The sequence below is a fragment of the Pteropus alecto genome, unplaced genomic scaffold (assembly GCF_000325575.1).
Source record: "Pteropus alecto unplaced genomic scaffold, ASM32557v1 scaffold60, whole genome shotgun sequence".
NCBI lineage: Eukaryota > Metazoa > Chordata > Mammalia > Chiroptera > Pteropodidae > Pteropus > Pteropus alecto.
This window is the reverse complement of record NW_006430726.1, coordinates 5,990,142-6,002,966: the sequence shown is the minus strand read 5'-3', so window position 1 is coordinate 6,002,966 and position 12,825 is coordinate 5,990,142. Positions and strand designations below refer to the sequence as shown.

Below are 12,825 nucleotides of genomic sequence, written 5' to 3'. Positions count from 1 at the left end.
AAAACGCTCATGGCTTCTTTGAACACTGAGACAAGAGTCCGACCTCCCTGCCACAGCTGGAAGGGCCCAGGCCGTCTGGCCCCCGGCCGGCTTCCGCCCTCCCCAAGTCCCCACGCAGTCACGGCGCCATTCCCGGTGTTCGCCACGCACGTGCCGCCCTCGGGGTACCGCGCCCCCCGGGACTCGTCACCGTGTCCCTCCTCACCTCAGTCCCTCCGTGCACGGCCACCGCCTGGTGCTTGCTGCCTTGCTTGCTGGCTTCGGTTTCTGTTGCTCGTCTCTCCCAGAGAAACGTTCGGCTCCCCGTGGGCGGAGGCCTCTTCGTTCATCCTCGGCGCCTGGAACACAGTATGTGTTGAACGAACACGTGAATGAGCGGGGAAAGCCTGTCTGAGAGCTGGACAGTGACAAACGAGCCCCTGAATCAGGCCGTATCTGTGCCACTGTTCAGTTACGTCAACCGGTAAAGTTCTCCTGCTGCTGAAGTCGTCGGTGTTCAGTCAGCCACCACTGTACTCGTGCTGGGTGACAGACCATTCCCCCATCGTGGTGGCTTACAGAGACACTCGTTTTTCCCAGCCCAGGTCTGCCCGTCGGCTGGTGACGCTGCTTCAGGCCGCAGGCCGAGACCCAGTCAGCTCCACAGGCCTCTTACTTCGGGACCAGCAGAGCAGTGGCCTGGGCGGCCTCCCCCGGCTGGCGGCGGAAGCAGAGGCGGCCACACCAAACTACAGCGCACAGCTACACCCCCACGCCGGCACGTCTGCTGCCGCGCCACTGCCTAAGGCCCCGCGGGGCCGGGCGGGGACAGCGGGGAGCTGGGGCGACGCTCCGTCCGCGTCAGTGGCCATCCTGGGAAGCTACGTAGGAAGAGCAAAGATGCACGACTTCCTGACGGGAACGAGGGCTGCGCTGGCCGCAGAGGTCCAGGTCACTGCTCTGCCCGAGCATCTGTCACTGAGAAATTGAAACGTCCTCACTAACGCGATGGGAACCTTGTGCCTCAAGTCACAGAAGAGAAGAGGCGGGTGACGGAGGTCACGGGTACGGAAGTGGGCGAGACGGGGCCAGGTGACAGCTGATGGGCTGCAAGGAACCGCCTCAGAGCAGACGGGACAGCGGCTCCGAGTGCCCGCGGCGGAGCCAGGCAGGGAGGCGACTCCAGTCGGCATCCCGGGCCCGGTGGGCAAGCGCGGGAACCAGGGAGGACGCCACCCCTGGCCCCCCCAAGTCTGCCACAGGAGCAGCTTCCGGTCCTCTCCAAGGCTTGGTGCCTTCGTCTGCATCCCGGGATGAATAAGAGCAATAACAGCTGTTTTGATGATTACAAAAAAAGGTAGTGAAGGACTAGCATAGGGCTTCGGGCCCTGTGGCCCTCGGTCTCGGACAGGCGGCTGGGCTTGTGTCCCGAGACCCTTGGGAGTGGACACGTGGGGCTCAGAGCACATGCGCATGGACGGCGTGGGCAGGCTGCCTTGGCGTCCTCGGCCCCCACAAGGGGCCGGGCCTTACCCGAAGCACTGAGGCGCTGCCCCTAGGGGTCCCGCACTGTCCCTGGCTCTGCTCCATCTTCAGCAGGGAACATGCTCCTGCTTGGGGGGACGTGAGGGGAGACACTCCTGCTCCGTGGTCTCGGGTAGAAGTCACGATGGCATCACCATGATGGACCTTCTGGAGGAGAGCAGGCTTCCTCCTTCAGACAGGACCGCCCAGGCCTCTGGGGTCCAGAGAACGGGGCCCAGTTGTAAAGCCCCCCGACTTCCAGAAAGGACACGGCGCGGCAGAGAAAAAGGCCGCGGGCTGGAAATGACCCATCGACACCCTCGGCCTCTGCAGTTCCCCACGGGCTCATGAGGATGGCGCCGTGGGCTCGGGCGCACGGTGGGAACGAGACGGGCTGACCGTGAGAGCCGGGCCGTGTGCGCGGCCTCGTCCCCTCCCCGGGCCTGGCGCTGGCAGGACCCAGACGCCAGGCCTCCCGAGGCTCCAACTCAGGCTTTCTTCGCCTCTTTCTTCACTGGGCCTCAGCTTCCCGCCTACGACCTAAGCGAGTCGGACTGAGACGTGTCCAGACACCCTCCCAGCTCCGTGAACCCTTCGATCCTGACCTCAGATCTTTACAGAGGGCCGACGCACCTCCTAAAATAAGTTGAGCAGCTTCCACTCTAACAGGAAGAAATCTGGGAGAAAGGTAAATAAACACGGGCAAAATATCAGAAATCGCAGAAGCCGAGTGAGGGGCACATGCGGGCTCATCGCACGCTGCGCCCTGTGCGCGTGAAGTTTTTCCCAGGGTAAATGGATTCTTAAGAAACGGAGGCTGCAGTGAACAAGTGCCTTTATGACCTTTGCTTCCGAGTCCCCTGGAGAAGCAGCTGTCCTATTAAAAGGTACCTTCCAAAGGAAACCCCCAGCCTCTACCGTCCCCGACCTTCGGCAGCCACGCTGCTCCCGCCCTAGAAAACCTGGGGAGTTTCCAGAATCTTCTATTCCCACTTCCCACTTCTCCAGGGATGTGAACTATCAAGTAAAGAAAAAAGCCACAGACAGGGCAAAACTCACACGCTTGGCCGAGTTGGGGGCAGAGCCCCTCTCACTAGAACCGAGTCTGCCCTACCTACGGCCCTTAAGGTGTCAGAGGTGACACCTTCCCCCGGGGTCACCATGGGGGCCACGTCTGCACATGCTGAGGAAGTGCTAGGGCGCAGAGCAGTGTGAAGACCCCGCGTCCCGAGCACCAGGCACCTCTGCGCACCTCGATGCCGCTCACGACGGAGCGTTCGCATGCAGGGTCGCTGCTTGGGTGTCCCCTCAACCCGAGGGGGTTGACCTCGCTCCCAGTTTCTAGCCTGGAAGGGCTGGCAAACCCACAGAAATGTCCGCTGCCCCAGACCTAGGCAGAGCCGTTAGGGGGCGAGCTGACCCTCGTCCCCCAGGAATAGAGGAGCTGTCAGGGTTACAAGGACTCACACAGAACCCCAGACAGAGAAAGGGTGACGTCGGCCTCTCCCTGCTTTCTGCCTCTCTGCCCTCCCTGCCTGCCAAGCCATGGTGGTAAGTCCCAGGCTGCCTGGGAAAAAGGGGACTCTGTGTCACCCAGAGGGGCCTCATCACAGCCCCCGGAGGGCACCTTTCCAGCAGCACGCATGCAGGCAGGCTGCCCGGCTCCTTCCGGCCTCTGCAGAGTGTGCCCCGGGGTAGAAGCCTCTGGGGTCACCGGCAGCAAAAGTCCCAGTTCAAGTTTTACCCGATTTTCCCCAATGGTGTGTTTTCTGCAAAAACAGCCAAGTATTTAGACCTGGATAACGGGTTTTTATCTGGGGTGGGCAGGCGTGAGTACCGTCATCACCCTTTCACTGATTATTTGCCAAACACCTGCTATGCACCCAGCTCGGGGCTGGGCGCTGAAGACAGAGAAACGCAGAGGAACCCTGCTGCCCTCGAGAGCTGCCAGCCTGCGGTAAGCAGCGAGAAGCCAGTGAGTGTCAAAGGGGCACAGAAAGCGACGTAGACAGTTTAACAGGGAAAATGAATAAATATGGGACACCTAGCATGTGCCAGGGATCGTGATGGAACTTTTCAAACCTCATCTCATTTAAAACCCTGCGAGCTCCACAGCACCTGACAGGTCCGTGGCTAGAAGGAGAGCCAGGAATAAAACCAGGAGTGTCTGACTCCGAAACACACAGATGAGATCTGTCAATTCTTCTTAAAGAATTTCCACATGCACATCAATGAGTAAAGGCAGCAATTTGTTAGCCCCATGCATTGTCACACAGGAGTCGAGTGTCAACCCCGACTGTTGGGGCTCCGCTGGGCGCCACCTGCTGTTTCCAAGTGGGACTGCAGCACCGGCACCCAAGCCCTGGGTGCCTCCTCCCTCCCTGGCCTTTTCACGGGCACCATTGCCAAAGGTGTGGCCTGGACTGAGTGAGCCAGAGGCCACTGGCCCGTGGAGATAGCAAGTCCTCTCGGGGGACGCCTACAAATCAGAGTGGCTGTGGCTGTTGTGTCTGCAATAAGCATCCTTCCTATTTTAAGAAATTCCTTGTCTGTGACATCCCTTTGCTGGGCAGCGAAGATTTGGGAGGGACAGTGTGGCGCCCGTGTTGCTCGCAGTCTAGTAAAGGGACAGCCAAGTGTGCGACAGTTGCCATGCCACGTGCCCAGTGCTCTGACCGAGGGGAGCACGCAGGGTGAGTTGGAAAGGCTCCCGGGTGAGGTTACAATAGAGCCGACGCTCCGGTCAGACTGAGGAGGCTCCGCTAGACGGTCGAAGCAGAGGCAGAGGAATGGGGTGGGGAAGAGAATAGAAACTGGGTGTGTGTGTGTGTGGGGGGGGTACTCCAGGTTCAATATAAACCAGAGCCCAAGGACCAGAGGAAGAAAGGCTGACAGCGGGCAGGGGCCGGATCATAAAGGGTCTTAAGCTATACTAAAAAGAGTAGACCTCGTCCCGGGACAGCGGGGCTTGAAGCAAGGCACCATCCCATCAAGGTCGCATCTAGGGGACACGCTCACAGAGATAACAAACCCACGTTTGGTGGAGGGGACGGGACGTGCCAGGGGAAGGCTGAGTCTGAGGCACCGAAAGACTTGCCAAAGGCAGCGAAGGGCTTCGAGAACTCTTCCTGAACGGGAGCGGCTCCCGTTGTGGTGTGTTCCCCCGGGGCTGGGGGACAACTCGCTGTACTGGAATGGATGTGGAGGACGTCTCAGAGAGGTGTACGTTAACCTCGCCATTTCAGATACTGATGCTTGTAACAACAGAATCCAAAAGAAAATTGCAACACCTAGAGTATTATAGTTACAGGAGACTGGAAGGTTAAGGGTTTCAATGCTTTACCTGCTGACCCTGAATCTGGCCATGGACGCTTGTTCGGTTCAAGTGCAAACAAGCAGAAATGCCGCAGGCAGGGCGGGCTCCCTGACTGTCCCCACTTCGCAGACCGGAGGCTGAGGCCCGACACGCAGCCGGTGGGCAGCAAGGCCGGCGCTGCCGCTCCACGGCGGCCATGCCCCGCACACGCGAATGGCACTCCGCCACGACAAGACGCCCGCCGGCTCCGACGTCACCCCAAAAGTCACCCGGCTGCGACGCCAACTGCGTTCAAAGGTCACCCCGGCTGTGGCGCCCTGTCTCGTAACGTGGGATGTCACGTAACATGGGTCATAGGTTATACTGGCTGCAACAGCACGTCCTGTAACGTGAGCTGTGACGTCATTGAATCCGCGACACGACCTCACACTGGGCTGCAACTACACGTGGGTCAAAGGCCAACCCAGCTGCGACGTCAGGTCACGTGACATGCATTGCACCGTCAATGCAGCTGCGACTTAACATGGGTTCAAAGGTTACCCCAACTACGACGCCACGTCACGTAACGTAAGCTGTGATCTCACTGAAGCTGCGACGTGACCTTAGGTTGGCTGCGACGTCATATGAGTTCAAAGGTCACGCCACCTGCGACGCCAGGTCTCCTGATGTGAGCTGTGACGTCATTTCAGCCGCGACGTCTCATCACGCAACCAGAAATGTATGGCAGGTTCGAGGGGTTACTTCATATCAGTTGAATAGTCACTCCAGCTATGGCTGTAGGTCACACCGGTGGGAAGAGACGTGACCTGGACCATCATTTCCTCAGCAATGCACTGTCACCCAGGCTTCAAAGTTAAATGGGTCAAAGGTTACCCTGGCTGCGACACCAGTTCATGTCATGTAAACGATGACGTAATTGAAGGCACGACGTGACCTTACGCTGGCTGCAATCCACGTGGTTCAAAGGTCATAGAAGCTGCGACGCCACATCACGTGACATGCGTTGAACGTCATTGCAACTGCGACCGAACGTGGGTTCAAAGGTCACCTCGGCTGCGACGCCACGTCACGTGACGTGCGTTGCAAGGTCATTGCCTCTGCGACTTAACGTGGGTTCAAAGGTTACCCCCGCTGCGACGCAAGGTCACGTGAGCTGTGACGTCACGGAAGCCGCGCCGCGACCTTACGGCATCTGCGACGTCACGTGGGTTGAAAGGTCACAACAGCTGCAACTATTTACATGACGTGAGCTGTGACGTCATTTCAGCTGTGATTCCCCATCACGCTGGCAGACACGTAATATCGGTTCAAAGGTCACTCCATGTGACTCAGTTTAAAAGTCACTTGAGCTGCGACTGCAGGTCATGCCAATGCGTAGAGACGTGACCTGAACGGCCATATCTTCCCTAATGGACTGTCTGTCGCCCAGGCTTCAAAATCAAATAGGTTCGAAGGTTACCCCAGCTGTGACGCCATGCGACGTCATATGGGTTCAAAGGTCACGCCACGTGCGACGCCAGGTCTCCTGACGTGAGCTGTGACGTCATTTCAGCTGTGATTCCCCATCACGCTGGCAGACACGGAATATCGGTTCAAAGGTCACTCCATGTGACTCAGTTTAAAAGTCACTTGAGCTGCGACTGCAGGTCATGCCAATGCGTAGAGACGTGACCTGAACGGTCATATCTTCCCTAATGGACTGTCTGTCGCCCAGGCTTCAAAATTAAATAGGTTCGAAGGTTACCCCAGCTGTGACGCCATGCGACGTCATATGAGTTCAAAGGTCACGCCACGTGCGACGCCAGGTCTCCTGACGTGAGCTGTGACGTCATTTCAGCTGTGATTCCCCATCACGCTGGCAGACACGGAATATCGGTTCAAAGGTCACTCCATGTGACTCAGTTTAAAAGTCACTTGAGCTGCGACTGCAGGTCATGCCAATGCGTAGAGACGTGACCTGAACGGTCATATCTTCCCTAATGGACTGTCTGTCGCCCAGGCTTCAAAATTAAATAGGTTCGAAGGTTACCCCAGCTGTGACGCCATGCGACGTCATATGAGTTCAAAGGTCACGCCACGTGCGACGCCAGGTCTCCTGACGTGAGCTGTGACGTCATTTCAGCTGTGATTCCCCATCACGCTGGCAGACACGGAATATCGGTTCAAAGGTCACTCCATGTGACTCAGTTTAAAAGTCACTTGAGCTGCGACTGCAGGTCATGCCAATGCGTAGAGACGTGACCTGAACGGTCATATCTTCCCTAATGGACTGTCTGTCGCCCAGGCTTCAAAATTAAATAGGTTCGAAGGTTACCCCAGCTGTGACGCCATGCGACGTCATATGAGTTCAAAGGTCACGCCACGTGCGACGCCAGGTCTCCTGACGTGAGCTGTGACGTCATTTCAGCTGTGATTCCCCATCACGCTGGCAGACACGGAATATCGGTTCAAAGGTCACTCCATGTGACTCAGTTTAAAAGTCACTTGAGCTGCGACTGCAGGTCATGCCAATGCGTAGAGACGTGACCTGAACGGTCATATCTTCCCTAATGGACTGTCTGTCGCCCAGGCTTCAAAATTAAATAGGTTCGAAGGTTACCCCAGCTGTGACGCCATGCGACGTCATATGAGTTCAAAGGTCACGCCACGTGCGACGCCAGGTCTCCTGACGTGAGCTGTGACGTCATTTCAGCTGTGATTCCCCATCACGCTGGCAGACACGGAATATCGGTTCAAAGGTCACTCCATGTGACTCAGTTTAAAAGTCACTTGAGCTGCGACTGCAGGTCATGCCAATGCGTAGAGACGTGACCTGAACGGTCATATCTTCCCTAATGGACTGTCTGTCGCCCAGGCTTCAAAATTAAATAGGTTCAAAGGTTACCCCAGCTGTGACGCAATGCGACGTCATATGAGTTCAAAGGTCACGCCACGTGCGACGCCAGGTCTCCTGACGTGAGCTGTGACGTCATTTCAGCTGTGATTCCCCATCACGCTGGCAGACACGGAATATCGGTTCAAAGGTCACTCCACGTCCCTCAGTTTAAAAAAGTCACTTGAGCTGCGACTGGAGGTCATGCCAATGGGAAGAGACGTGACCTGAACGGTCATATCTTCACTAATGGACTGTCTGTCGCCCAGGCTTCAAAATTAAATAGGTTCAAAGGTTACCCCAGCTGTGACGCCACGTCACGTGACGTGTGTTGCAACGTCACTGCAACTGCGACTTAACGTGGGTTCAAAGGTCACTGCAGCTGCGACGCATCCCGTAATTTAACCTGTGACGTCATTTCGGCTGTGACACGTCGTGCAGGCTGCGACGTTACTTGGGTCAAAGATCACGCAGGTTTTGACGCCACACACGTAACGTGAGCTCTGACGTCATTGCAGCCCGACGTGATGCCAGCTGCGAAATTGCATGGGTTCAAAGGTCACTCCAGCTGTGATGCCACGTCACGTGATCTAAACTGTGACATCATTGCACTTGCGACACCACACCATTCCGGTGACGACACATATGTATAAACCTTATTCCGAGGGTGACATAACTTGTCGGCTGTGACGTCATGTGTATTCAAAGGTCACTCCATGTCACCCCAATAAATGAAAAAAAGTCACTCTAGGTATGCCACGTCACATGAGCTGCCACATTCTTGCAGCCAGGATATAATGTTACGCTGGCTGTAACATAGCGTGTCCTGTGACGTCATGTAAGCCCCGACTCCACATTACGCAGCAAGTAACCTCATGGGGTCAAAAGTCACCCAAGTTGCAACAGCACGTCACGTGACGTTAGGGGCTATGTCATTGCAGCCGCGACATCATGTCACGCCGGCTGGGACGTCACATATATATCCACCCTCGACCCAGCATCCCCATCCTCTGGAATGAGAAATCCGTGCTGTGTCCCTCAAAAGGTCAAAGGTCATCCCAGCTGCGATGCCACGTCACCTGACGTGAGCTGCTACATAAATGCTGCCAGGACTCGACCTCGCGCCGGCCGCAACAGAACGTGAGCGGCCATGTCATTCGAGCCGCGACGTCACACTGGCTGCGATATACGTGAGCTGTGAGGTCATTTTAACTGTGACGCCAGGTCACGCCAGTGTTAAGTGACACGACCTGGAACGTCATTTCTTCGGGGAGGCGCTGTCACCCACCTTCAAAGTTCGGTGGGGTCAAAGATGAGCGCTCCAGCTGCGATCCCACCTTACAGCCAGTTTGAAGTCCTGTAGGGATAATTGTCACTCCAGATGGGATAGGACCTTACCTGCTCCATTATGAAATTGTGGGACAGCCCCGCTGTATTTGGTCCATGCTGAGGAAACTGCCTTATGTAGATAGATATATGTCCCTTGATTATGTATTTTACAACAAGGTACCTCTGCAGTGAAATGGGGATTGGAGCATCTTTTAATGAAATGGTAGTGTGGGCAAAGCAGATAGTGAGCACGGTGGGAAAAAGAAAATTTGATTCTTACCTTATACCATATGTAAAAATAATCTGACCATAAAACTAAATGTGACAGAAAACTCAGAATATGTGCATGACCTCAGGGTGGTAGGTAGATATTTAAACAGGGCACAAAAAGCTCCATTCTAATGAACTGAAAGATTGTACTTTATTAAAATTAAAAAGTCCGTTAAGCAAAAGGCACTATTAAAAAAGCGAAAGACAAGCCACAGGCTAGAAGAGTATATTTATAAAACATATATCCAACAGGACTCCTAACTACAGTATCTAAAGAACTTCTACAAGTCGATAAAAAAATGTCACCCCAATTTTTAAAAATAGGCAAACGACTTAAGGAACTTCACTTTTAAGAAAAGCATCTACAAATGACCAATAAACATTGCGAACAGAAACGTGTTTTCCTTTTTTTTTGGGAAAATCTCGGTTCTTTCCTCCCGTGTTTCTCTCCTGCGAGTCTCCGTTACTGCTCGCATGGAACACTTGACTTCTGACACTTCTGGTGGCCAAACGTGTAGCAGTTTGTCCCCACAACGAGCCATTCCCTGACACCAGCTAGGTGTCCTACAATTGAACTCAACTCTGACATTGTCTACCCAGAGACAGCATCGGATCCCACAGGTTAAGGGCTCAGTCCCTCAAGACTACCCCAGCCCCCCCGCCCACTACCACCCCTTCAGATGCCAACTACAAGTCCAGGTTGTCGCCTGGCCTTCTGAGAGACGGGCTACAGGTTGTAGGTCCCCACATCCTCCTCCTCAGGTTCCATTAACTTGCTGGAGTGGCTCGTAGAACTCAGGGAAACAAACTCTTACATTTACCAGTTTATTAAAGGAGGTGACGAAGGACACAGAAGAACAGTCAGATGAAGAGACAGACACACGTAGGGTGTGGTGTGGGGGGCTCCTGAGCGCAGGAGCTTCTGCCCCATGGGACTGGGGCGTGTCACCTTCCCGGTGTGAGTGTGTTCACCAGTTTGGAAGCCCTTAGCACTCCATGCTATTGGGATTTTATGGAGGTTCTGGCACGTTGGCATGACCGATTATTAACTCTGTTTTCAGCCCTCTCCCCTCTCTGGGAAAGTGGGGGGTGAGGCGGAAAATCCCAAGTTTGTAATCATGGCCTGGTCTGTCTCGGGTGCCAGCCCCCATCCCGGAGCCCTCATTCGAACAAAAGATGCTCCTAGTGCTCTTGTCACTTAGGAATTTATGAGGGTTTCAAGAGCTCTGTGCCAGGAACTGGGGCAGAAACCAACACACACACACACACACACACACACACACACACACATATACACATATATATGTATGTGTATATGTGTGTGTGTATGTATATGTGTATGTATATACATATGCGTGTGTATGTGTGTATATATATCTATATTTTTTTTTTTCTACTATCGCACAAACACATAAAAAGGTGCTCCACATCATTCCTTGTCCGGGAAACACGAATTCCACCGCAGCGTGATACCGCTACACGCCAAGCAGAGCGGCTAAAAGTTTAAAAGGCTGACAACATCAAGCGTTGGCAAGGATGTGGAGCGACTGCAACTCTCTCTCTCTGACATCAGTTTTGGGGGTGTGAACGATACGATCTCTCTGCAGAAGCTTGGGTGCTATTCACACATATATATATATATCCACCCTCGACCCAGCATCCCCATCCTCTGGATTATACCCAAGAGAAATCCGTGCTGCGTCCCTCAAAAGACATGGACAGGAATGTACAGAGCGACTTATTCGTAACGGCGACCGAAACCTCTCAGATACCCAACGACAGGAGAAGAGGAAACAGACCGTGTGCAGAAGGATGTTCACAGCAGCATCCCTCATCATCTCCCCAAACTAGAAATGATCCGAATGTCCAGCACAGTAGAATGAATAGTCTGTGGAATAGTTCCAGAGGAAATCTATGCAGCATTGCAAGTGAATCACCCACAGCTACACACAGCAACCTAGATGACTCTCCCACGTATAAAATTGAGCCAAGGAAGCAAAACACAAGAGCCCATGCTGTAGGATCCCATCTATAAATGGTTCGAAACAGGCAAAACGAAGCTAGCATTTTAGGGGGTGCATTCCTAGGTGGTAAAAAAAGAAAGAAAGAAAATGTAGGGAACTGGTTTCTATAAAAGTAAGGCCGATGGAGGGGGAGGACTGTAATTAGGGAAGGGTGAGGTGGGGGGGTGGCGCCGGTGTGATGGGAATGTTCTATTTCCTGATCCGGGTGCTGGTTGCTTGGCGTTTGCTTTGTAGTAACTCATGGAGCTGTGAATTTATGTTTTATACACTTTACTGAGTCAGTGTTACATTTCGTAGTGTTGAAAACAAGAGGTTTAAACATTACCGGGATTGGGGCGGGGATGTATAGGGCCTCACGAGGCAGGGAAGGGGGAGCTGGGGCTGCACGACAGGGAGAAGAGCAGGGGGGTGGGGGGGTCGTCTGGGGGTCCCACAACAAAGGGAGCAATGCGACAGGAAACCAGGACAAGGAAGCCAGACGATGAGGGGTCATTAATACAGCCGCCCAGTGAGACTGGGGAGCCTGTGCCCAGCACATGGTCACCCGGGAAAGGGGCAAAGGTGTCCACCCTGGCGTGCGCCCTGCCTGCTGGAGTCCTTCCTGTCGTGCACCAAGCTTCATCTCCTAGAGGGGATAGCATCTCCTTGTTTTACTTTTCCCTGTAATTTTTTTAATTTTAATTTTTTTTTATTGGAAGGATCTGGGCCTTCATTCTGGAGGAACCAGCAATGAAGACGTGCACCGCGCATTCCTTCTGCATCGGACTCGTCTGCACTGCTTCCTTCTCGGCCCCGGTCAGAGGCCTGGAAGAGGAGACGCCACACCCAGCCTTGGCTCCCCTGCTGTCCCCGCTCCCCCCACGACGCCCTGTCCCCATCCCCAGCACCGAGAGGGCACTCCAAGTCTGGTTAGGGATCCTCAAACGTCGCCCACTGACTGGCTCCACGTGTCTGCCATCGCCATGACGGGGCTTGGCCAAGGCTGGCGGGAGAATTAAGCCCTCATGGCAGCTACTGGGGTGGGGTGAGCCCCAGACAGGGCGGGTCCCAGCTGCCGGGAGACGGGCACCGTAAAGAGGCCAGACTGTCCCAGAGATTTACCCGGGCTTTGTGGGTGGTGGCGTCCCAGGGGACAGTCGGAGTCCTGCACCAGGTGGGGGCCCGTGGCGTCCAGGTGGGTGTCCTCCATCCCAGCACCTCATTTCCTCACCACTGAGTTCTCGGATTGGCTAAACACCTCGGGACGTGTCTGATTCCTGTCATTAGAGGAATTAGGCAACATCCTTCAGGTGAGCCGGAAGGTGAGCGATGCGGGGGGCGGGGGGCGCACACTGGCGGGCAGGAGCACGTGAGCACCTGCGACCCCCTATTCCTTCCTGTGGCTCTGTGACCGCCACCTGCCCGGGCGCCCAGAGGGCCCAGAGGCCTCGAGGGGTTCAGCCCCGGCCCGTCTGGCTGCTGATTCTATACCCCATAGTCCGAGTCACAGGGGCCAGCATCTCTCTACCCGG

At 54.9% G+C, this 12,825-nt stretch overlaps 1 protein-coding gene across 8 annotated transcripts in view; it reads right to left on the bottom strand.

Annotated features, from left to right (window-relative positions):
• The window catches only part of LOC102896489 (bcl-2-related protein A1), a 44,869-nt gene that overhangs the window by 15,752 nt on the left and 16,292 nt on the right, over positions 1–12,825 (bottom strand). For 7 of the 8 annotated variants that reach the window (XM_025050173.1, XM_025050174.1, XM_025050175.1 and 4 more), the window contains one exon: positions 206–338. Coding sequence is in view for 4 of the 8 variants with exons in the window: in XM_025050170.1 (XP_024905938.1) it covers positions 206–338 (133 nt within the window). In the remaining 4 variants the exon portion in view is untranslated. Of the gene's footprint in view, positions 1–205; positions 339–12,434; positions 12,571–12,825 lie in introns of those variants that run through there. The other variant, XR_003047742.1, reaches the window with a different exon arrangement.